The sequence below is a fragment of the Cryptotermes secundus genome, unplaced genomic scaffold, assembly GCF_002891405.2.
Source record: "Cryptotermes secundus unplaced genomic scaffold, Csec_1.0 scaffold68, whole genome shotgun sequence".
Lineage (NCBI taxonomy): Eukaryota > Metazoa > Arthropoda > Insecta > Blattodea > Kalotermitidae > Cryptotermes > Cryptotermes secundus.
In genome coordinates, this window is record NW_019722422.1 from 1,010,748 (window position 1) to 1,038,041 (window position 27,294).

The 27,294-nt window shown below is 39.8% G+C and overlaps 1 protein-coding gene across 1 annotated transcript in view; it reads left to right on the forward strand.

Annotated features, from left to right (window-relative positions):
- The window catches only part of LOC111861255 (protein Wnt-10a), a 97,469-nt gene that overhangs the window by 5,405 nt on the left and 64,770 nt on the right, over positions 1-27,294 (forward strand). The window contains exon 2 of the mRNA XM_023845671.2: positions 14,777-15,024. Within this exon, the coding sequence (XP_023701439.1) occupies positions 14,777-15,024 (248 nt within the window). The remainder of the gene's footprint in view (positions 1-14,776; positions 15,025-27,294) is intronic.

Here is a 27,294-nt window from a genome sequence, read left to right on the forward strand (position 1 = left end):
TTTCTTTGGGTCTCCGAGCTGGACGTAGGGACAATAAATCGATTCGCACGGAAAATCATTTGAGCCCGCAGTCACCGATTGTACTAACTGCCTCTCTATGCAACTGCAGGTCTACATACGTGTATTTTTTATTTACGTAATTCATATTTATTTGTTTACTTATTTAGGAGCCGGGATAGCGTAGTCGGCATAGCGACTGGCTACGGGCTGCCTGACCGAGGGTTCGGAGTTCATGTCCCGGTAGGATCAAGAATTTCCTCTTTTCCACGTCGTCCAGACCGGCTCTATGGCCCACCCAACCTCCTATCTAATGGGTACCAGGGGCTCTTTCCCTGGGGATAAAGCGGCCGAGGAGTGAAGCTGACCACCTCCAATTAGTGCCGAGATCAAGAAAATGTAGATAATATCCACTCTCCTATACACCTTCATGGCGTAGTGCTTAATTAGTTAAGCACAGGGACAACTTTACCTTTACCTTGTTTACTTATTTACTATACTCATAAGTTGTAAGTATTTTTTTTTCATTTAACTGCGCGTTATTGAACGTATAGCTTCGATTTCTGATATACGATACAATCAGGTTTGATACTTTGTACTGTCTTCTGGGTTTTGCACGATATCGAAATGGTAAAATTCACCGATGTCTCAGAGGAACTTCAGAATATCGAAGATCCTGATGCTGGAGGCAGCGAGTTTCTTTGAAATGGCGGAAATTTTTACTATTTCTACACGCTGAGATACTTAGCATGAACGAAGTTCTGAGGAGCAATCTACGTGGTTCAGAGCATTGCAGTTGACCTACCAGCAACCGTGTTACTGTCACGGCGTCCCGCGTGAGTCCAGCCCTATTTCTCATCACTGGCTTCTTTCATTATGTTTAAACGATCTTGATTCTGCAGGAAGAATATGTTTAAATAAATAAAATGAGAATATAACGCAATACTCCAATCGAACACATATTCTGCATTAAAGGGGCCAACAGAATTTGAGCAGATACGTATATTTGATAACTTCAATTTACTGGAATGTCATTTATACAAATTGGTTGCTTCTTTAACTATTCAAATACACTACATACTTGAAAAAAGTACAAAATGTAAAGCTATCCTTGTAACAGGCCGTGGAGGCTCATAGGGTTGTGAGACTTCGAGGCTCTCATATTTTCTAGATAATCGGCAGCAAAACAGGCAAAAGGATTTATATAAGGACCCTCTGCCAGAAGAATGAAGGACCTGAGATCAATTAAGATGGGGGGGGGGGGTAGGATTACTTACTGGGCACTGCCACCTAAAAGGACACCTTATAAAACTCGGACTGGCAGACGACCCAACTTGTGAAAAGTGCCTGCAAGAAGACGAATCAGCCACACACATCCTGTGTGTTTGTGAGGCTATAGCTTACTTAAGATATGGCCACCTGGTTCAGTTCTTCATGGAACCAAGTGACTTTTATGACGCCCCCATAAAGTCCCACATTTCGTTAGAAGTAGGATTAATAAAGGGTTAATCCAAAGGGGAAGCACAATAGATCATTGAAGGTCGCAGTGCGAGGGCCTTCTTTTATGGCTCATCTCTCATACTCATACTCATAGATAATCGGCGGTAAAGCAGTGAGTTTGTCAGCCTTACGCGCCGGCCGCCTTTTATCCCCCAGGAAAATTCCCGATACTCATTTCTTTTTGAGGATAAATCGACCCCAGGGCCATAGTGAAGCTGGAATCATTACGCCAACTTAAAATAATCCACCTCATCGGGATTCGAACCCGCGATATTCCGTCTTGTAGCATAGTGAGGAAGAGTCCGGTACTTTGCATAAAAGTTAAGTATCTGCAAATAGTTAGAGAATGTTTTAAGTAGCAGTTTGGAAACAGTTCACCTAACTCAGGAGTATAGGCGATTATAAAGACTTTGTAATACTAATGAGACCCGAGTAATATATATCGATGTCGTTTCGAGATTAAAAATAAACGAAGGAGCTGTAAACAGGACGGATTACTTTGTTAATCTGAGTGCCACGCAGGACTCAGCTTGTCGCATGAACGTAAATCTAGACGCAGGACCTGGAGCAGGTACTGATTTGTCACGTCGAAACATGACACCCGCAACGCGTAACAATTCCAACGGCGAGTACTACTCCTTGTTCGGCAACCCTCCAGTGCGTCCACACAGATTGTCACGTGGTAGTGACTAGACACAGGGATTGGTAATTGGATTTACTGGCCACTTAAACAACGTAACTACAAATAGTTATAAGACCGGTACTAATTCATGCGCTCTAATTCTCACTACAGCACAACCTTAGTGTTCCTAGTTAGCTATCTTCGCCAGTCGTTTCCTGGTAAGGGATCCCAACGATGCCCTCTGTTTTATTCCTCATGTCCTTACCGACTCACGATTATCTAACAACTTACTCATTGCTCCAATTGTCGAATCTTAATTAAATTTTTTTCAAGTATCGAATTTCAACTAATTCATCTTGCTCAGTACATAACCTCTGCACGGACCGCACGGACAACACCGTTTCTAACAGTTTTTCTATTGTCGCGTGTTCACTGTGCCATTTCCTACCAAAGGATGACGTCCTTTGTTAAACTATTTGGTCATATCACAGCACAAACTCTCTAGGGCTTCAGTACAGTATTTTCTCCTACCAAGTCAGGTCTAATGGGTAAGATAACAATTATTATACATTGAAATTCGTGAAGTTGGCAACTCCATGATTTACATCATCACCTGCTCTTTAACCTGTAAAATTGTCTGTAATAAATTCTGTCAAATTTCTTGCATTTCATGCTATGATTCTGTGCATAATCTAATATTCCTGGTTGGCACATGGGAAAATTTTCGAATAATTGTCGCACTCTGTACAATTGAAAAATTCACCTCCCACCTGTCCCCAGTAGTGGCCGCTAAATACCCTCTCTACCCCTTTGGTTGTGCTTGATATTTTGGTACCCAATCCAAAAAATGGGGCGTTTTTTTAGCATGATATACTGCATTTTGTACCTATGAGTGCACATTAACATTCATAAAGAGAAGCATCTCAATCACATTCGCTTCAGGTCCTTGATCTTATATTAAAAGCAGTATAAGTGTCTACAATAGTCCAGAAGTGGCCGCAGTACAAGAGACTTAGTCCCACCCCACTAGCAATAAAAAAAGTCTCGATACCATTCGCAGACTTGGGCGAATGTTCAGAGAAGAGTAGAATTATAATTTGAGATCCAGATAAGAAAATTAAACCAAAGTTATGTGAGTATATACTTAAGTGTGACTGACTTATAAGTGATAACGAAATCAGCGTGTCACTGCCACAATTCTGACATGCAAATTGATCAAAGTTAAGTATTTTTCTGAAAAACGTATGCAATTAATTACATTTTAATTTTCTTCTAATTTGTGGCCTACTTAAGAATGTTTCGTCCCAAGTAAAAGTGGAAGACAAGGGTAATGGGTTACTTGCGTGTCATAGAAGTGACTAACAAGATAAGTTTAACGAAGCATATTATTGTTGCGCGAAGAACAGGGTGATTTTCGCATTCTTTCAATGAAGCAATAAACCATGTACACGGGACTTCTTTCCATACAGAATAAGTTTAAGTCCGTAATATTGTAACGGATTTGTTCAAAACGTTAAGCTAAGGAGGTAGAAAAACCCGTTGCTAGGTAAACGCCCTGCCAACAATATAGAAGCAGTGTTTTCTACGTGGTTCGCGCCGAAACCGTTGCTAGGCAGCAGCCAGCGCGCCAAGGGACAGGCTCGGTAACGGTTACGTGGAACTCCAACAGACACACGCAACAATGGAAGAGCAGTGTTTTCCTTGCGTGGTCCGTGCCAGGAGGATATAAGAGTCAGTGTACTTTAATTGGAGTCAGTTGTAGATCAGAATTCAGGGAGTCTGCAGTCGAAGGATTTAGACTGTGACTTAGTGCGTGACTTTCCATGTGCTCTAATATAGTGATATTGGGAGTGTGTGATTTAGTGAGACTTTTATAGTTCCTATGTTATAAATTCGTTGCTAGGAAACGGATGGTGAAAACTAGAGGAAATAGACTGAGACGATTAGTGTGGAGTGACTGTAAATTGTGTAAATAAAAAATAATGTAATAACTAATTTTAGGTGTTAATAAATCCCATCATCCGATTCAAAACACGGTTATTATTTGTCACGGAGCCATAAACATGTGACAATATAATGCCTCACTCCCGCTTATGTCTCACAATAGAGGACATTTAAGTAAAAGTCACTGATAACTTGCCACTTTACTCCAAAACCACTCAGGCTTAAATACTTAAAACATTTGCCAAAATATTTCTCCTAACTCTTCACTAATTTTGCTTGCTGATCTCAAAGGTTATTACTCCTACACCGAGCTGTGGAATTAATAATAGTGCTGCTACTACTCCTCCTACTACTAGTAATACGACGACCACTACTGCTACTGCCATTACTACTACTGATACTACCACTACTACTACTGCTACTGCTACTACTACTACTACTACGCCTAATAATGGTTCAAGTTGTAGATTTCATGACTTGTATTCAGGAGGTCACCGATTTGAATCTCGCCACGACACTGGCTGTACTGTCTGCAGACTGAACGTAACAGGTTCGCTCTCCTCGACAGCGCGAGAAACAAGAAAATGACAGTAACAATACTGAACATTCCACCCTTTCTCAAAAAAGTTAAAAGAATTGTCACAAAATGTATTCGTACCCTTTGCTGTCTTCTCTAACCATACATTCGTCGCTGTATTGACAAAAATATGCCGAAATCTGTGCGACGGAGCTGAGGCAGAGGCCAGAAGGCACTGGAAAACAAGACAATTTTAGCGTCGGCAAGGGAACTCTGTTGGTTCTCTGGAAAACATCTTGAAAGAGCCCCGAACTCAATATGCTTATTATTACAATTTTATTAAAAAGATGTATTTATATTGTCATGTGTTGGGTGTATACGCGACATATAACTTCACGCCGTATTTGATATAGCGAATTTTATTTCACATTCGCTCTTACAATCACACAATTCACAATTTCACAACTACTGTCATCTGCAGTATCACAAATACCAGACTGCATACTCTTCCCTGGCCAACTCGTAACTCGTAACTCTCCGCTGGCCAGATTCCAACTCAACTGTTTTCGTAGGCAGTGTAGTTCCTTTATAAACCCTCAGCCGGACAACGGGAAACGCCTCGTTTCTTTGTTGCCTAGTCGCCGTGTTTGCCGATAGCCTAGCAACGCTGTTGGGAGTTGTTTACGGCTACGTAGCAACTGCGGCGTCCCGTAGTACGTCACCGCTGTTTACTCGCTTTGCCTAACAACCGCTGTGCTTGGACTAGGCTCACTTCGGCTCCGCTCGGCACAGTCACGGCAGGCGGGGGNCCACAGCGCAACACGTCACAATATTGTGACGTATTGCGTTATGGAGGACATCCCCTCCCCCGCCAGCGGTGACGTAACAACACGTTACAATATTAACTGATTTATCGATCGATTTCTGTAAATTTTCATAATATTAATTTCTTGACACATTCTTTGCCAAACAGTGTTATTATGTAGCAAATAAAATCACTGGCTTAGAGATACAACCAGCGTTAACAACTGATCCCCTTTCATTTCCCTTAGCCAACCAATGTGCTAGACAACCAATTCAGGGGCTTCACTCGTAACTGTTTTGTCAGCTGTTTACGATTAACTTCCAGTAGGATCTCGATCAGTCTGTACCACTATCGCTTAGAATGCCACGTTTAATGTTATCTTAATAAATATTGGGCTATATGTAAAAGAAAAAGGCTTTCAGAGAGCGAAATAAAATTCCGGGATTTTCAAAACCGTGTACCTCTGAATTTAAATTATTAATATTATCTGACCCTGAAGATCCAGTTTCAATTTAATACGAACGCATTTGAAATGAGTATGCTCATCTAAGGGCACAAGAATTGTTACACGTCCCGTCTTTATTCACTGATCCCGACGAAAACTGGTGACAAATGTTCTGGTGGTCATGAGGCCTAATGTTTAGCATCAGCAAAGGAACTGTAGCCTATATAAAAAAACTGTAATACGTGCCTTGAAAATAGGTCGATTTCCACCAGATTGTAACCGACTAACAGTCCGGACTGACTAAACAGATCAACGGATTGTTCTGACTGTTGGACAAACTGATTCTACTGACTGGAAAAATTCACTGATTTAATGAATGACTGGACGAACTGAATGACTGAATGCCTCAGTGACTGGCTAGACGGGTTGACCGTGACGAACTGGACTGAGTATTTTGTGACAAAATCAATATCGCTATCACCAATCAGCCATGAAATCGTTCCTGACCTACTTAATATCTACCCAGCCAATTTTTCTTCCGTCTATTCTTAGTCCTATATTGACCTTCTGTCCTTTCATCAAGCTTTACCGGCATAACTTTCTGTACACCATTCGAACTGATATGCTCATGTAATCGTATAACCTTTAGTGAAAACTATCGTAACGATACTAGAAGAAAAGTATGAGTTATTATATTCCTCACTGCACAATTTCCTCCATTCTTTGCTTCAGCTCCATCTGTCAGGAAAATTTCCATATCAGTGACACAGTTTTATATACAAATGGATATATATAGACAAAAATATGAAAGTAATCACCACAAACAATTAGAGTACTAAAAGCTGGTGACAGAAATTGGGTTATTTACATGAAATAGATCAATTTATAAACTTACTTAGAAAATTTATAACAGAATATCTTTTTTGTCAATAGATGCATCACAAACAATTAGAGTACTAAAAGCTGGTGACAGAAATTGGGTTATTTACATGAAATAGATCAATTTATAAACTTACTTAGAAAATTTATAACAGAATATCTTTTTTGTCAATAGATGCATTTGTCGCACTTAAATTGGTAGGAAAGGGACTCTGAAAGACGTAGCTTAAGAATTATAAGTGGCAGTGTATTCTGTTTAAACAATAAATAATCAATCAATAAATAAAACAATAAAATAATAAATAAGTATTGATGTAAATTTGTTGCACTTCAAACCTGAAAATGGAGGCAGCAGGGGGCCTTCGAAACATCAGTAAGCACTTACCAGGCTACGGGATGTCAAAACTCTAAAGATATATTCTATATGTTGAATGATTTTTAAAAACAAATTTACGATTTCTTAACAGCAGGCCAGTATCATGTATGGGGTATCAACAAAGCGGCAGAACAATTCAATATTATCTACTAGCTAGCCACCGTCATTTAGGAAGAAACAGCACACAATTCAAGATACCCTTCTTGATTGGTAAGAAATTCCATTCGCAGTACAGCATTAACTGGGTGCTGAGTGGAAGGAAAAAAGGAGATTTTATAATACAAGAATCGGCCCCTGCCGCAGCCAATTTTTAAAAGCAGTTTCCCACGCCTGGTCCAAAAACGTTTTACATGCAGACATTCCGGCTCACAATAGAATAAAAAAGCAAACATGTACAAAGAATGTCCATGGAATGTAAGTCAAGAGAACAGGCTCCTGCAACATTAGCTCGGTCGTCGCTTGGGTGGACATCGCAAGGCAGGCGTAATCCACGGTTTCATCCATAGCAATGCACGTTCAAATTGAGAGCTAAGGGGTTCTGACAAGGCGTCACTAATATGTTTCGTTGTCCTCAAATACTTGAGGAGAAGAAGTGACTTCGCTATGGACATGTTATTGAAATGACACCCATAGAAGCATAAGTTGACATTAGCAATCTAAAGACCGAACCGTCCAATGCCTGTGTTTTCTACAGCCGCCGGAATACTGGAATCGTGTGTTCAAATCCTACTGGAAGCATGGATTTGTGCCTTGTTCTGTGTAGGCACAGAGAGGGTCCGATCCGCCATTCAAGGAGTCCTAACAATGTCCGTAATGATTCCGCAGCCCGGAAAAGCAGGCCACATTGGACCGCAGTTGTCTGTCGTTCCATGCAGGAAAGAAATAGTTCTACTACTTGGATAAACACATTTTCAGGTAGAGTACATCGACAGCGGTTGAATACTTTCGTCATAAAATTTGTTACCAAACAACGTATTTAAATTAATCAAACCTGGGCATAACTTTGGAATAAAATACGACACTTAAATTAAATTATATAATTAATCGAATTATTGGAGTAATAAGCCACCCAGAGCAAAAAAGTTAACAGAATACAAGTTAGATGTATAGACTTGCATGATTCCTCAGAGGTAAGACAACAAAAGGAAATTAGCTGTATACTTTTTGTAGACCTTAATATATAGTTCTCAGTTATGTTACAACAATTTCATAAATATATTTCTTCAAAATGTTTGTATTGAAATTATAGTTCGTTACATCCTCTTTGCCTACAGCATGCAAACGCTACTGCACATCGTGCGTGGTGCTGGGTTCTTTATGTAATGTTAATAATACAAACAAAGTACCAGAAATCCCACCGCGGCGACCCGGGTTCGATCCCGGGTCTGGTAAAATGGGATTTATGGTGGAAAAAGTGACGCTGGGGCAGGTTTTCTCCCTGCCAAATCTTCATTTCACCAATTGCTCCACAGTCACACTCACTTATCATCTGGGGCTGGTACAATAGGTCAGAAGTGGCCGCAGTACAAGGGACTTAGTCCCACCCCACTAGCAAAAAAACAAATACCAGAAATATTCCCATGAGGTAGAGGCCTTCTTGAGAAGCTAATTTTCACATAGTAATCAAGAAATTTGCTGCTATTTACGGAATCAAAATGCTCATTACCATGTTTACAAGAGACCACCAATTGGATCTCTCTTGAACCACAAGGAACCAGTCCACATGCTCTTATTGTATACCCTTTTTAATATTGTTCTCCTACTACGACTAAGTGACCCAAGGGATATCCTCCATTCATACTTTCTGACTAGATATATGGATGACATTTGTGTCTCTTCCATGGCTACATATCCATTCAATCTCGTCCTAAAGAGAACATTGAAACAAACAGGGGAAATCAGTGTACGTTGTCATGTGAACGTGCTGACATGCCTTGCCAAAGAGACAGAAAAATATGAAATATCAGGAGACAAAACTCCCACGACATTAACAATATTTTGGGCATTAGACTTAATCAATGAAAACATCGTAGGAATATATATATATATAATGTAAAATGTAAGTAGACTGAAATTATATTCTCCCTGAACAACAAAGTGGCTCAATTTACTGAGTTAGCTTGCGGAGATCCTCTGAGTTTCACCTCATATGTCCAGCCGCTCATGCCTAACTCCACTAAACAGCTAATATTCTTAAAAGAAATAGATGGGATTTATTTCTACATTTAAAATCAAGCCGATATTTCGATACATTTCAGACATGCCTACATAAGCTCCTAAGATGAATATTTTACAATCTATTTCTGATAGAGTATTATAAATCCTCATAAAATAAAATGTAAAACGCTTATTCTATGTATATATGTGTGTGTGTATCTGAAATGTCTCGAAATATCAGCTTGACTTCATTTCTAGAAATAAATCGGAACACCGGGTAATTGAAAAAGGGCAGCTGATTGCCGGAGTTAGCCACAAACGGGCGGGTATATGCGGTCAAATTTAAAGACCTTCACAAATTAAACCAGAGCATGGAATGCAACGGCAATAACGTCGTCTTTAACGTTAAGACAACCGTCATACATTGTTACAAGTTCATTTCAACGCCACGTGTCTCTTCCGAACTATAATGTATTTCAAACTGACTGTACAGGCTTAATCCTGCAACTGGGCGTGGTGGTGAGAATGAAATCTCTCTCATCACTGGAAAGCGTAGGTACGTATTCTTTTGTTGGTTGAGGCACTATGCTACAAGCAGGAAGGTCGTGTGTTCAAGTCCCGATGAGATCATTGAATTTGTTATCAATTGACCTAATCCTTCCGGCCGCACTATGGCCCTGGGTTCGACGATTCAGCCTCTAACAGAAATGAGTACCAAGAATATTCTTGAGGGTAAAGGGCGGCCGACGCGTAGGGCTGACAACCTCACCGTCATCTGTGAGCCGATTGCCTAGAAAATGTAGGAACCTCAACATCTCACAACACATATGGGCCTCCACGGCCTGTTACATGGATACCTTTACTTTTTACTTTTTTTACTTTTACTAATCGTGAAAGAAATACCGTGTACAGCTACTGCCAGAATCGTCCATCGCCCCACAGAAAACAGCTGAAACACAAGCCACTGTGTAATTGCCTGACCTTCCTCCGCTCAACATGTATATATTCCACTGGTGTTGTCTTGTTACAGAATTCTTTAGCACACAATCAAGTACATAATTTAATACCTTGTACTTTACCGTCTGGTCTACCTGGAGACCTTATAGGAGTGGATAAATTACAGAGGAAGTATTCAACAGGTGACGTCAACGAATGTCTCTAGCCTTATGTTTTATCGGGACAAGAAAATGTACCTCGATTACGCAGAGGCTGAGAGGAAGAGGAGAGGAAGATGTTATCTTTAATTATGTAGGTTCACTAGACCAGACATGCACCACACACTCAAGTCAGAAGACGATTGGGTCTTAACAATATTTGGGAATGTAGATCTCCAAACTTTCCCACGAATTTCTAAGAAATAGTTTAACATATTACATTTTTCTTGGTCCTTAAGGATTAGGCAATCATGCGTAGATTTGTTTTATTAATGAGTGCTATATTATCTTCCATCTGTTAAATTAAGACTTGATAATGTAGGAAAGAAATGAAATATGTTCATCAAATACGCAATGAACCTTTTTTAATAGGACTAGTTTTATTCTGCAGAAAGGGTAAAATAATTCTTCACTTAGGTCAAATAACTCTGAGGATCACGTAAGTTAGAAGAAGTAAAAAGAGAATGAGACAATTCCACGCCGATTGGCCTGATAATTTGTAGTCGAAATGTTGTTTCCTGCATTCGCCTACACGTAGACTTACATGTAGCAAATTGACAGAAGAGTGAAACAGACAGTGACTTAAGAACTACATCGTTCACTGGATACGATTCATACGTTCAATTGCCACGAGAAAACTCGCTCTGTATATCATTCTGCAAGTAGCACACAGAGTGATTCTAAATTATTGTCGGTTCTTTTGTGGCTTACAAACTGAAACCCCGACAATAATTTCGAATCACTCTATATTATTGAAAAGTTGTAATTTTGTTGTATGAAGATTTTTACCTGATGTTTACATTGTTCTCCTCTACATTCCAAATATCACGACGTTTTCCACACAAAGCCGATTCTGCTCACATTTCGGATTCCGTATTGCCTCGAAAGCTTGCACAAAATGTAGAGTAGACGGTAAATAGGATTTAATGTTTGTGACGCGGGTACATTAATGTAAATATTGCGCAGAGATATGTTGGGTCCCTTAGAAAGAGCTAGCCTCAATCACTGGACGGATTGAGGCTAGCTCTTTCTAAGGGACCCAACAGAATAGGTGTTTCCCTCATCTGAGGACGGAAACAGACCCAGTTTCAGAAATGTCGTGTTTTCTTAGTTATCTTAAAAACCAGGACGATGGATAAAGTCCGAAAACCCAATATTATTATTATTATTTATTTATTATACTGCAATTGGGTTTTAGCCCGGTGGCAGTAGTACACAATAGGACACAACAGACAAGTAACACATATTACATTAAGTGACAACACGTTCAAACAGAACACAATACACAAAACACAACAATAAGGACATCCTACCACAATGAATACAAACCAAATACGATTAAAATTCTGTGTGTTATACACCATCGTCAGAATCCTATAGTAACTATAAATATTGTGATATATTGGGTTTCTGGACTTTATCCATCGTCCTAGTTTTTAAGATAACAAAAACACGACGTTTCGGAAACTGGATCTGTTTCCGTCCTCAGGTGAAGGAAAAGGGGGAACACCTATTCTGTTGGGTCCGTTAGAAAGAGCTAGCCTCAATCACTGGACCAGTGATTTGGGAGTCGTTCTTCTTATGTTTTAATTGTGTATATACTGTGTCTTATGGTGTGTCTTTCTTATGTGGCTGCGTGCGTTGTATTTCTGGACAGTTAGCGGGTGAATGGCATTACACACAAGTTTGATATACGACATGTAAAATGATAGCTCTTAACAAGTTTTAATATATAAATTTTATTATTGAACAACGACGAACACACATTTTATATCATTTTATAAATGGACACTTGATGGCAGGCAGTGCAATGGTTTAACGTGATTGATATACCTGAGGATGGCAGAATGATGTCGAAACATTTAGTGTGAAGTGACAAGTGAAATTGTATGCACTAAAAGACGGTTAATATATACATATTATGGATATATTCGTATAAGTGACTCCAAAATCTTCGTGGTGAGTTTGATTTTTTTTTAAATCATTTATTAGCAATCTGAATTTGCATTCTATAAGCTAATTTGCTGTCATGTACAATAATTATTCTATTGTACTAAGTTGGCTTGAAGACCTGTAATCCATCGATTACTACTCAGTTTTCCTGGAGGTCGTTTGGCCAAGTTCGTCTTAGTCTTCTGTATTGTGTAGGTTGAAGGAGAGCTTCTATTGCGTTGTTGGGGTGAGATTCCAGTTTCTGGTAATGTTTTTGGATTCTGTCTGTGATTACGGTTCTTACATATGGGATCTTGAGGTCGGTGTGAAGAGTTTGGTTTGACACGTACCAAGGTGCGTCAACTATGGCTCTAAGTATTTTGGATTGACTTCGCTGGATGATTGTTATGTTGGATTTGCTGGCGCATCCCCAGAGCTCAATGCCGTATGTCCATAAGGGTTTAATTATTGTTTTGTACATCAGTAGTTTATTATCTATTGTGAGGTGAGATTTCCGACCTATTAGCCAATTTATTTCCTTGAACTTAATTTCGATTTGTTTTCTCTTCTTCGCTATATGGTGTTTCCAGTTTAATGTTGAGTCCAGGTGTAGTCCTAAGTATTTTATTACGTCCTGCTGTTGAATGTTAATATGATTTAGGTGTGCTGAGGGGCAGTTGCCTTTCCTGAGAGTAAAAGTCACATGCGCCGATTTGCTTTCATTCACTTTGATTTTCCATCGGTGTAGCCATTTCTCCATTAGATTCAGATGTTCTTGTAAATTACATGAAGCAATTACCGGGTCTTCTGACGTAGCGAAAATTGCTATGTCGTCTGCGAACGTACCTATTTTTGTTGATTCGGTGGTCGGTATATCTGAGGTGTATAGCACGTAGAGGAGTGGACCCAAGATACTGCCCTGAGGAACTCCTGGTTGTATGGTGAGTTTGATTTGATACGAATCATGGAGCGTTAGTTATGTAACGTAGTGTTGTTGATTGGAATGTTTGTAGGATTTTGGTGTTTGATGGTTTGCTACAGCTCCACAGTTCTATACCGTACGTCAATATGGGTGTGAGTATAGTTTTGTAAACGAGAAGTTTATTTTCCAATGAGAGCTGATTTTTTTTTACCAATTAACCAGCTCATGTTTCTCACTTTTGTTGATAGTGGCAATCTCTTGGCCAGGATATGGGTCTTCCATGTGAGCCTTTGATCAAGGTGAAGTCCAAGATATTTGATTGTAGTGTGTATAAGGATTGGTGCATTGTTTATTGTGATTTGTGGGTACGTGCTCCGTTTTGTGGTGAATGTTATTTGCACTCATTTTTCACATTCACTGTGATTTTCCAGAGTTGTGGCCAATCTTGGAGGGCATTGAGGTATTGCTGTATATTTTTGCTGCCCTGTTAGGTTTTTATGAGAGGACAGAATTGCAGTGTCATCTGCAAACATAGCCAATGTTATGTCGTGTGCTTGGGGTATGTCAGATGTGTAGATTAGATATAAAAAGGGGCCAAGAACACTATCCTGTGGANCAGCTTCGCTGGCTGAACGGGGCTGATAGCGAGCACCAGTAATGGCAGGGTATGGCGACTGGTAGAATATCAAAGGGTGACGTACAATAGACTATTAGCCGCGGTGCATGGGGAAACCCACCCCCTCCAATAATAATAATAATAATAATAATAATAATAATAATATTAATAATAATAATAAAATTTTATCAACAGGTAGATTTGACAAGGCAAGGCATTTTTTAATTTGTATAGTAATCCCTGGTGCCATACTTTATCAAAGGTTTGTTGGATATCTAAGAATACAGATGCACACATCTTCTTGTCCTCCAGGGTTTCTTATACGTATTTTGTTAACCAATCGATGACACGGGTAAGCTGTTGAGTGGTGGTGCCTGAACCCGAACTGTATTGGGGAATGTTGTCTTCTGTTGCTCTCATTTGTTTTGTTCTGTTTAATAGTAATCTTTCGAAAGTTTTGGACATCATAGGTGAAAGACTGATTGGCCGGTAGACAGAAGCTTCGGTTGGTGGTTTACTGGGCTTAGCAATCATAATTACTTGTGCGAACTTCCACTGTATGGGGTAGTAACAGAATCTTAACATACTATTGTATATCGTTGTAAGGAGTATTATTGCTTTTGTGGGAAGGTGTTTAAGCATGACACCTACTAGTAGGTCGAATCCCGGAGCTTTGTGGGAATGCGTTTTAAGGAGTTCATGATGGACTCCAGCTGGAGAAAAGGGCCGTATGGGTAGGGAGAGTTGACAAGGAACGTCCAGGAATTTTAGGATTTTTGCTCGATCGATGTTGTTATCTTTTGCAGGTGAGAAGATTTTTGTTAGGTGATATGCAAAGATATTTGCTTTATTTGGAATTAAAACAGAATCAAGGCTTGTGAGACTTATGTGTGGTGACGGCTGTCGACAGGGTTAGCGGTGGGGAGCTGGAACACAGCTTGCTGGTCGCCACTGGTACGGTTTGCAAGACGTTCCCCGGACTCAGCAAGGAACAGCTGGATTTGTGCCGCCGCTATCCCGACGTCACAACTTCCGCTATCCAGGGACTGCAACTCGCAGTGGACGAGTGCCAGTACCAGTTCCAGTGGCACCGCTGGAACTGTTCTTCGCTCAACACAAAGAGCCGCAACCCTCATAGCAGCGTTCTGCTTCAGAGGGGTGAGTAATACACTGTATAATCATCGTCTGTACCGTCTTCTCTCTTGGCAACGTTCTCTGAGTCATTCAAATAAATTCCATAGAAACTAGGAATTATCATGCAGTAAAAGATAGAAAAAACTATCACCTATCAGGCCGGGGAAGTCAATATGATTGTAAGTCGTCGAGGCTCCCACATTTTGTAGACAAGCGCACACAGATAATTCTTGTCAAGTGATAGAGTGATTATAGACGATGTTTTAGATAGGATATTGGAATTATTGACCACTTACAAGTCGTAACTACAGATAATTATGACACTATCGCTCTCACCATACTTTATAAAATCAGGCTAAGTCGTTTCCAGCCCGCAGTATCATCACTAGTAGTTGCCTGGTAACGGTATCTAACAATGGCTAGTCCTGTGTTTCCGGGCTCAAGTGCTCTCTGGACGACTGCTTCCTTCCAACTGCCTCTGTTGCAACTAACTAATTCTCAGGCTGGCGGCCATCTCACACCACCTCCTAGTCACCTCTTCACAGACTAACTGACGAACAGACAACTAACTGTCACTGACTCTTTTCTTCAGACTCTCGTACGGAACTGACTTGGTCGCCAAAGTTGTCTCCCTCATAACCCTTCGGCAAGGACCGCGCAGACAACACCGTTCATTCTCGTATGCTAACCGTTTCCGAGGGAACATGTTTACTAAGCCGTTTCCTTGCAGCGGCTGTCTATTTTTGTTTATTAAGAATCTACTAGGAACGGATGTCTTTCCGTTGTCGGTTTATCGGTAGTTGCCTAGAAACGAATGTTGTTTCAGAGCCGTTCGTTGGCAACGGCTGTTTCTCTGGCTCCACAGCTCTTGATATGAGCAAATATGTCACATTATCATGCAGTGAGAAAATATTTCTTTCTCTTTTGTAAAAGAAGGTAAAGCTATCCCTGTATTTAAGTATATTTATGTAATTAAGCACCATGCCATGAAGGCATATGGGGAGTGAACTGTAGTTCCACCATACTTGATTTCGGCACTAGGTGCGGATGAATAGTCAGCTTCACGCTCCTGCCACTTTACCTCCATGGAAAGGGCATTCGTACCTATTGAATAGGAGGCTAGGTTATCGACCCATAGCGTAGTCGATACACCGACTGAACTATCTCTTCTTCTACACTAAGTTTAATTAAACTAAAAGCTAGCATAACGAATAGTGCAAATTTGTAGTCAATTTGATGTGCCTATGAGGATTCCTATCTTCCGGGACATAACGCCCTTTAGTTCGGTGGCAGCCAACCGATAATTCAGAAAAATATATCGCCTCTGCCTACTCCGTCCTGGTTTACTTCTTGGCTTCCCCTTCAACTCTGGAGATGGAGACGATATTTTCGTCCAAAATATCCGTTGACTTGCACAGGACTTACATGGCTTTAAAAATCAGTACATTACGAAATGTTATACAAGTCCTCGAACTTGGATGGAGTGGATTCTTCTGGCTCAAGTTATGGACCAATTGCGGATTCTTGTGAGGAAACAGATGTTTTGAAAATGGCACAGTTCAGATATTTGGGAACAACGATAACAGATCGAAACCTGATTCAGGAGGAAATTAAGAGGCGATTGAACTCGGGTAATGCTTGCTACCATTCAGTCCAGAACCTTTTGTCTTCTCGTCTGTTGCCCAAAAACATAAAAATGAGAATATACAAAATTATTAATTTTGCCTGTGGTTCTGTACGGGTGTGAAACTTGGTCTCTGACATTAAGGGAGGAACAAAGACTGAGGGTGTTTGAGAACAGGGTGTTGAGGAGAATATTTGGACCAAAGAGAGATGAAATCACAGGAGGTTGGAGAAAACTGCATAATGAGGAGCTTCATAACTTGTACTCTTCTCCAAGTATAATTAGAGTGATCAAGTCGAGGAGGATGAGGTGGGCAGGTCATGTAGCACGAATGGGGGAGACGAGGAATGCGTATAGGATATTGGTGGGAAAGCCAGAAAGAAAGAGACCACAGGGAAGACCATGGCGTAGGTGGGTGGACAATATTAGAATGGATCTTAGAGAGATAGGATGTGATGGTATGGATTGGATAGATCTGGCTCAGGATAGGGACCAGTAGAGGGCTCTTGTGAACACGGTGATGAACCTTCGGGTTCCATAAAATGCTGGGAAATTCTACAGTAGCTGCAGAATTGGCGGCTCCTCAAGAAGGGCTCAGCTCCATGAGTAAGTAAGTAATGGTCACGAAATATCGGTTCATAAAGGGCGAGAAATACATTGACTAGATAAGAGACTATCAGCTTCTCAAGAAGGGCTCTTTTCCATGAAGTGAGTTACTTTTATCAGTTTTTACACATTGGTATGCATAATTTTTAATAAACTTTCAATTTAAAAACAAAGAAGTGAACGAACATTTGCTGTACAGATATCAACAGTAATGAAAGAATACACACCCTTAACTCTGAGTAACCTATTACAGTTAAATGAATAAATAACTTGAATTCTATAGCTCCCTTATGCTATAATCAGCAATAGGTTTGTGTATGGTAAGTACATATATACTGTCATTTATTTTGATCCTACAAAATAAGGGAAGTTGTTCCTGCGTCGTTAAATAACCTAACAAACAAGTGGAGAGACCAAGCTGTCTTCAATTAACCCTGAACCAGCTCATAAAAGCACCGCCACGGGCAACGAGGTGTCCTCCTGTTTAAACAACACGATCCGTGACCCAAGAACACAAAACCGCGGAGTAGTCGTGCGCGACGACAGTCCCTTGTTTAGCTGGTGTCCGTGGCGTGACGCGGCAGTCCTCCTAATCGTCTCCTGCTGGACCTCATTAGACACCTTTCAGAATTAAACGAAAAACACAACTTATCCTTCTGTTTAGCATAACGTGAATCATACTAAATCTCCTCCAGAAAGAAAAGAGAAAGATGAAGAGGAGGAACATAGTCAGTACATTTTTTACACAATTTAAATGGCTTTTGATGTCTCAGGCTTTCCTATGAAACTTTAGCATTTGCATTACCGATGAGTCTCTCTGTGATTACTTTCTTTATCCTCAGTCTCTCTACACTTCTAAACTACACAGGCTACTACAACGTCGTGTTCTGAAACTGCTTTCGGCGATAAATGTCCCTTTTGCTCGAATAGACGCCTATAAACCTAGCCAGGTATGAAATTCATTTCTTCCTGTTTGAAGCAGAGCACACTTACAGTCACTCAGCAGTTCTATCGGTCCGACCGCCCGTCCGCCCGCCAGCCCGTCTACCTATCTATCTATCTATCTATATTTCTGTTACTCCCACTTGGTGCATAAGGCATCCATGAAAAGCTTCGTTTCACTTCAGTTTCTTAATTTTAGACAGTCGTTAGAACCCCTTGGACGGGGTTTTTCTATTATAGTCACGGCACGGACCACGCAGCACAGAAAACACAGCTCACCTATTGCTTAGAGGGGTGTTACCATGCAGTTGCCTAGCAAAGGGTCTCGGCGCGGACCACATACAAAACACTTTCCATCCTTGTCGCGTATTTAGTGGTCCGTTATTCAGCAACAGATGCCCTTCTATTGTTAAGAGCGTAGCTTCGGGACTGTGTTTACGGAACCGTTGCCTAGCAGTCGTATAAGTCACAATATATTTAGAATGCATGTATAACTTTCAGCCTCATAAAACGCTGCTTGACCACAGCAGTTGGAACAACATATTTCAGTAATGTCGGAATCTATCGATTGCCAAAATTCGTATGGCATAAAACGCGTACTGAAATTCAGCAATATAATGAATATAGGAATCATTATCCCAACTCTAAAAGATGCAGGGCTGCACTAGGATTCGTTAGAATCCGCCTCACCCGAGCTGTATATTACATCAATTACTGTCAAGTGAGAATGGTAAGAAACAGGGAATACCATGAAACTTGTAAGTAATGAAGCCACACGGCTACCACGAGGGACCAGTTCTGCAATACATGTTGTGAGGCCAGGGGTTTGTCAGCTGTCACCACCAGGTGTGGGGTCTGCCGATTTTCTACGCTCGAAACAGGGTCAATGCGACACTTTGTGTAGGCACACTCATTAGGGCACCACATGTGAAGGCAGTTCTGGCGTGGCCTACAAGAACATGAAATGAGGTGTCTTGTGTAGGAATACAGTGTTCTGCTTTCAGCAACACAGACCAAATACACTACATCCAATTTCTTTTCTTAAAATTCTTATTAGAAGAGGCAGATTCTTGTTTAGAGAGGAAAATGTCCCTAAGAAATGAGTGTTTTAAGAAAAAAAAATATATAGAACAGAAATTATTGATTTGTATGTGTAATAATTATTAATTTATTATTAATTATTAATGGCGACTGCGTGAATAAAATCTTCTAAATTAGATTCTACAACAATAGCTTCGGTGGAACTGTTATATTTACTTCTGATTTGGTTTTACGAGTCTCTGCTCCAGTCTGACTGATGTACAACTTCCAGAAATTTCTTAAAAACCGGAAAATATGAGATTATATGCTTACTTTTTCAAAATAATTTTAACATGGATGGTTTTATGTGTAAGTAATACGGAAAAGCAACAGTTTACTTCAACTATATGTGCAACTTAAAGTCCGTTTACTACATTTTGTAAAAAAAAAATAAAATAAAATATACAAGGCAAAAACCGTACGCTTAATTATAAACCCATGAAGACATTTGGAAAATGAAGGTACAGCTCGACTCATTTCACGAGAAATGCTTGAAAAGGAATGCTTCCTGAAATATTTACTTTGTAATTTTTAATATTTAATGTCATTATTGGATTGTGAACATGCGAAGCAGAGCCCATATGTTTATAAATTTAGGGTGACCCAAATTCAATTAACTAGTTAATAGAATGTACATTAAAATTCGTTAGGAATTTCTTTATTACTTTCTGAATTTGCAAAGGTTTCCCGAAATGAGATCTTCCGTGTTCAATTCGGAGCTCGCAAAGCTGTGATACCGTTCTACAAATTGATTGGCAGTTTAAATCTAAACATTCCAGTTAATACCAAAGAATATTTTAGGTTAACTTATTTCTGAGCCACTCTGTATATCTGTAAACTAGTAAAGACTTCGTACATTATATTATGAACGAAAAATGTTAATATTAGTCTACCTGTCAATTTCCTACATACAGTTAAGAGCAATGAAAGTTGGCGGTATTTTTCTTAGGTTCTGATATAAATGTTTTCTTCTTCTTCTTCTCCTCCTTCTTCTGTGTTTTTTTTTACTGCTTTCCGTATGGTAGGTGTGACATTCGAATGGCATTACCGTGCAAGTTGTCCTGTGTGTGTACATTCCTCCCCCTAACAAATCCTCGAAACATTTTGAAGAATTCTACATTCTCGGATATAACGCCATGCATACCGTTGAAAATGAACAGAAGTTTCGGAGGAAGGCGTCGTCTCCATCTTAAAGGTCAGAGAATAAACGAAAAAATAAAACGTTAAGCAGGTAGCAAGCTCGAACCATATTGTTTGGACATGGTGACATTAGAGATCGCATTAAGTCTCAGAAGTTTCTAACTCTATGCTCTCAGTAATACTAACATTCTGACTAGAATGTCATTCTGCGGCTAGAGCAACATTAAAATTTAATGTAATCCCGCCATCATAACTTCAATTTGGACTCAGAAATGTTGGGTTGAAATAGTTTCGAAAAAGAAAGCAAAACAAATGACAAGTATAATTAGGTCTATACTAATGCTGTATACGTGTAACTAACAAGAGATTGCAGCAAGACAAGCGAAATGCAGTATATGTATCAGATATAAAAAAAATAACTTGCTGCAAAATCTTCTACGCTGTAATTGACAACGTTCATGCCAACTACTTTATAATTGATATTTGTTTAAATTACCCAGAGAAATATATTACTGCATTGTATAATTAATTGCCACCATAGATCAGAATATTTTTAGAAGCTAATAGTGGGTCATCTAGTCATGAAATTACGTGTATTTTGCAAAAGCCAAATTTTCAGTACTATGTTCACAAGAATCTGCCATTGGCCCCTATTCTGAGCCAGATGAATCCATTCAAATCTTCACGTCATATTTACACAACATCCATTTTTAATAATCTTGAAAGTAAAAAAAGTCTCTAAACCGCCAAATTTAACTATTAACGAACACAATTAAGTGATAATTATTAATAAGATAGAAAAACGGAGAAGTGATTTTAATATTTAATTAGAATTTATTACTTGTTCCTCCAAAGCTGCAATTTTTAGTGAATGCTTTATAAATAATTTTTTTAACAAACAATATTATGTTTTGTGTACGGAATACATTTTTGCCCGAAAGATGACTGTTCGAGGGATCGAAACGTAATGTATAAGGCGAGACAATAATATAGTTTAATAAAAATATGACAGCGTACTTTTAACTGCTACATGGTATGGTGTTAAGACTTCTTGTTTCTTTTGTTACACAATTATGCTCTCATTCACGCCTCGGTCTAAGTGGTCCAAAATTTTTAATGCAAAATTTCTATCAATTTCTAACCTCCCCCCCATGCCCGCTGTATATCCCAGATTACTTCGGATTTCTCCATTTTTTCACCCTAATAAGATTTGTTAATTGTACGGATTATAAAGCTCATCCGTATGCAGTTCTCTCCAGACTCCTATGCCCTCCCTCTTGGCAGCAAATATACTCCTCAGCACCCTGTCCTCAAACATCCCCAATATATGTTCCCCCTTAAAGCCTTGGCTAAGCTTTGTAGTCTGTAGTTAATATTCTTGTTAGTTTTTTATTGCTAGTGGGGTGGGACTAAGTCCCTTGTACTGCGGCCACTTCTAGCCTATTGTACCAGCCCCAGATGATAGGTGAGGGTGATTGTGGAGCAATTGGTGGAATGAAGATTGGCAGGGGAAACAGAAGTACTCGGATAAAACCTGCCTCAGCGCCATTTTGTCCACCACAAATCCCACTTGACCAGACCCGGGGTCGAACCCGGGCCGCCGCGGTGGGAAGTCAGCGACTAACAGCTTGAGCTATGGAGCGGTCTTCCTTGTTAGTTCCTTTTAACTTAACCAATGACTTGATGAAAATTATGAGCCCTACAGGTTTCCCGAAATATTTGTGGGCGCTTTCGTGTCTGTCCTATCCCACTACGTTTCTGAATGCACCATGCCCTTCTCCTCTGTTTCAGTCCGCCATCTACGCCATATTTGTCAGTAAAACGGTGATAATCTTGAACCGACCACTGTGATCATGTAGTCTAAGGCTTGAACCGCCTTCGCTCAATCGGAAGCCGAGATCGTGGGTTCGAATCCCAATCAGTGCTTGGATGTTTGACATTTGTGTGTATGTGCGGTTTTCTGTGTTTGTGTACAGGCCTTGAGACGAGCTGATCACCCACCCAAGGGGACTACCGAGCATCTAACATCTAGTAAACCGAAGTGAAACGGAGAGTTTCATGGAGGTAGGCCAAAGACCAAACTGGGGTTATAGCTCCAAAGGAAAAAATAAAGAGAATTCTGAGCCGACCCTAGTAGCCGAGCGGTCTAAGGCATGAACCGTCTTCGCCTGCTCGAACTCTGTGATCGTAGGTTCGAATCCCACTCGAGACATGAATATCTGTGTGTGTTTATTCCGTGTTTGTGTTGTTTTGTGTGTAGATAGCGGCCTTCCGACGGACTGATCCCCGCCCAAAGAGTCCTACCGGCTGTGTATAGATTAAGAAACTGAAAAAGCATCCAAGGTTCGCAAGGGTTGTAAAGTCATAGATATATAATTAAGAGTTTAGAAGACATAATAGTGGTAAAATATTTGTCTCGTGTGGCTATAAGTAAATTGACTCCATTGAAAAGAATGCTAATAGTTTCTCAGATTATCAAGAAAGCATCGCGTTTTACTGAAACCGAATATTCATTACCATGTTCGTAACAGAATGCCTGAACAGATACATCAAATCTACACACTGATTACATTGAAATACCGTTCTCACGACTATGCCCAAGTCTCACAGGAATTCCTTTCGTTGAGGTTTCTACGCTGTGAATTCTGTGTACCACAATTTAATGTGCTAGGTTGGTACCAGCGTTTCGGAGGAACATACTAACTCCATCTTCAGGATGCAGACTACGCAGCATCATGACACACAAGGACACATGTGAGTCTACATCATCGTTAAATCCCCATTATCTCTGTGAGCTGTCTATGCTTTGATGTTCGGAATGTGCAGCGAAGTAGACCACTTCCTCTTCAACCTCCTTGATCCACAGCAAGGTATTGTGGGTGACATCTCACTTGCTGCAGTGGATGTCCGGGTGTGTGCACTAAGCAGGCGTAACAAATGCCAAACTGCAGCAGGAGTCTGTGCTGGCCTGCGCGTGTCGAATCTCTACCATCCGAGCCCTTGTCACTCTAAAAAAGGATGGAATGTGTCCCTTGTCATTTCACATTCAGCTAAACAATTGAACTATTTGGTTTAGGCCTCTGTTGTCCAGTTCGTGCACCATTACGCACCCCACCGGCCGGATGTCTCCTCTGCTCACTTTGACTCAACTAATGATTTACTTATGCAATTGTCATGAGCCTTCAGGTTGAAGGGAAGTTGCAGAGGGCAGAGGTACTAAACTGGAAGACAAGGACTGCCAGGAGTGAGGGACTATTCTAACGACGCAACACACAATGGGTGGACCTGCATTTCAAATTTCAATTGTGCTCTGGGCAGTACCCACAAGGACACTAAATTTCTAGTGATACGTTGTAGATACAACACCCAAGTTTCTCTAATAATTTTGGTCAAATTTTTCATTCAACTTCGCTACAATATTTAATTTATATATTTCATCAAAATAAATAATGCCAACATATTTAACCAGTTTATCACCTTACATCGCTTAAAATTAATGAACAGGAATTTATACCTAACCATTTGTAGAATAACGGTCTATATATATATATGTGTGTGCAGGGCTTATTTTAGTTATTTCGCCCCCAGAAAATGTATAATTTTAAATTCATTTTTTTTTTTCAGAAAAATATACACAGGCGATACACCTTATCTTCCTAAATACATCTGGTTGATACTTCCATGGAACAGAGTTGTTGTTGTTGTTCTTCTTCTTCTTGTTATTACACGGGTTAGACTAAGCCTGTTCTGGTCTCGCGTCCCCACCCACATTTACCTGGAGGGGTGTGGGAGGTTGATCTGTGTTCCCTTGGCTGATATTCAGTTATTTGCTGTAGTATTCTTAAAGTCGACATTTTACTTATGTATAATTTTCAGTTCTTTTTTTGTTTATTAACTTTCTACAGTATTGCTCCCACTCCTAGTTACTTTCCAGTGCCTCGTTTGCGTTTACTGAGAGCAGTCAAAACATTATTATTATTATTATTATTATTATTATTATATATATTTTTACTGCAATGGGGTATTCACCCGGTGGCAGTACATCTTACACTGATACAGACAAGGAAAGACTATAACATAAAGGGAACAATACAAAACAAAGTAAATACATACAATAAGCAAGATACACATAGTGCAAATCCAAACATATAAAGTTGCACTCGAACAAGGACATTTTACATTACTTCATTTGTTTCATTCAAAACGATCATGGCAAAATGAAGGAATTAGGAAAATGAAGAGGCTTTCTTCAGAATCTAAAAATCCGTTAGTTAGTCAAGAAAATTCGGAACTTTTATGGAAGGCGAGGTTTCTTTGCTGTATTCATAAGGGTGCGTCGTGCTAAAGTAATCCATATCCTTAAACCATATTTACGTAAAATTCATTTCATTCTTCCTTCCCACAAAGCCTAGGTCTCCAAAATAATTGTAATAAAACATTGTATAAAGTTTTGAACTCTTCTATATATGTTATATACTCTGTCCCTCCAACCATCTTGAGTTCATCATCCTAATCATTTTGCAGAAAGGCTACAAAGTATGCAATTCCTCCTTAATTAATTCCCTCCTACTTCTTGTTACTTTTTCTCGCTTTCAACTAGGAATAATGGTGCACTATATTCTCCTTCAACTAGAATCCATATATTTGTAATGTTATATTTCCGTGTCCTGTTTCATTTAAGTATCTCTCGTGCTTTCTCTTCCGTCCACAAGGCAACCCTTTTTATTTCAGGTGAGACCAAACTCACATGCAACTCACTAAAATGATATTATCAAAATATAAAACTGAGAATAATGACGGCCTACAGTAGAGTAGGGTCCAATCAAAATGCGTTGCTGAAGATGGCCCTGTGGGGCCGAAACATGTAGTCAGGTATATATATATATATATATANAGTAGAACCAGTACTCAAGAAGGGCCTACATTTGAAACATGTGTCTCTCGAATACAGGTCAGCCATGACGCAGCGAAGACGATTTTGTCCGATATCGGGAGATCGAGATGTTTTAACATCAGCAGAGAGAAATATACACAAGGGAAAAATACAGTTACTGAATATCGGGTTCGAGTTCTTATCTCTACTCCTGCGGGAGGTCGCGAGTTCAAATCTCCGCCTGAAATCTTCCTATTCTGAGGTGATTTATGGTTTGTCAGGACCAATTCTTTTCACATTACTACCATTTGGACCAGAGTCTTTTGTCTTCCTGTCTGTTGTCTAAAAACATAAAAATTAGAATATACGAAATTATAATTTTACCCGTGGTTCTGTATCGGTGTGAAACTTGGCCTTTGACATTAAGGGAGGAATACAGACTGTGTTTGAGAACAGGACGTTGAGGAGACTATTTGCTTCGAAGAGAGATGAAGTGACAGGAAGTTGGAGAAAACTGCATAATGAGGAGTTTCATAATTAAAATTAATTATAATTAATTTAATTAAAACGATCAAGTCAAGGAGGATGAGGTGGGCAGAGCATGCAGAACGAATGGGGGCGAAGCGGAATGCATATAGGATATTGGTGGGAAAGCAGGAAGGAAGGAGACCACTATGAAGACCAAGGAGTAGGTGGGTGGACAATATTGAAAGGGATCTTAGAGAGATAGGATGGGGTGGTATGGATTGCATTGATCTGTCTCAGGATAGGGACCAGTGGAAGACTCTTCTGAACACGGTAATGAACCTTCGGGTTCCATAAAATTTTGGGAGATTCTTGAGTAGCTGCACAATTGGCGGCTTCTTAAGAAGGGCTCAGCTCCATGAGTGAGTGAAAGAATTCTTTTCACAACCTTTCCAATTCGGTATTCAGTCATCGACCTATCACTCGACGCCGTATACCCTGAGACATTGGCAGCGTCAATAAATGAATCATACCGTATTTACGCATGTATAGGCCGCACATTTTTTGCCAAAAATTCAAGAGGAAAACTGGGGTGCGGCTTATATTCGAAATATTCGAAATCACACTTCATTTAAAAAAATTATATTCATAATTAGTAATACAGGGTGTAATACTCCTGAAATAATATTCCAAGAAAATTATTTTTTCTATAATTTCTGTCTGAAAATTGTGCTGCGGCCTATACATGCGTAAATACGGTAAATCTAATATACAAGTATAAACCAATCTGATGTCCTCAGACATAAAATGATATACGACGTAAGTTTGCTTGCGATATGTATTTGTTTGCGCTTATAGAAAACGCAGTTACTCTCAGTGTCTGATAGGTACATAACCTCACATCTGTCCACAATTATAGAACAGGAATCTTAGTAGGAACCCTGGCTATAAAAGCCGAACTTTTTGCGTTTCTCTCAATCCCGCTAAGTATAAGCTGCGATAGGACCGCAAATAGATTATGATCGGGTCTTTCAATAAACTGATTCATCAGTCATCCTAGTATCCAACGAAACATACGAGTATGTAGTATGTATGTGTGTATTTGTGTAATGGATGGGACATAAAATCCTGCCCTCGCACTGTGAACTTCAATGATCTATTGTGATTCCTCTTTGGATTAACCGTTTACTAATCTTACACTTCGAATGAAATGTTGGACTTTGTTTATGGAGACGTCATAAAAGTCATTTGCTTCCATAAAGAACCGGCCCAGGTGACGAAATATTAAATAAGATATGGCCTCACAATCACAAAGATTGTGTGTGGCTGATTCGTCTTCTTGTAGGCACCTTTCACAGGTGTCAGTCCCAGTTTGAAAAGGTGTCCGTTTAGATGGCAGTGTCCAGTAAGTAATCCTACCAGCCATCTCAGGTCCCTTGTTCTTTTGGCAGAGGGCCCTGATATAAATCATTTTGCCTCTTTGAGTCCAGTTGTGGATTTCCAGCGTTTTTTGTGATTTCTGTTCATCCAGTCCCTGGTCGCTTTCTTGGCAACTCCAGTTGAG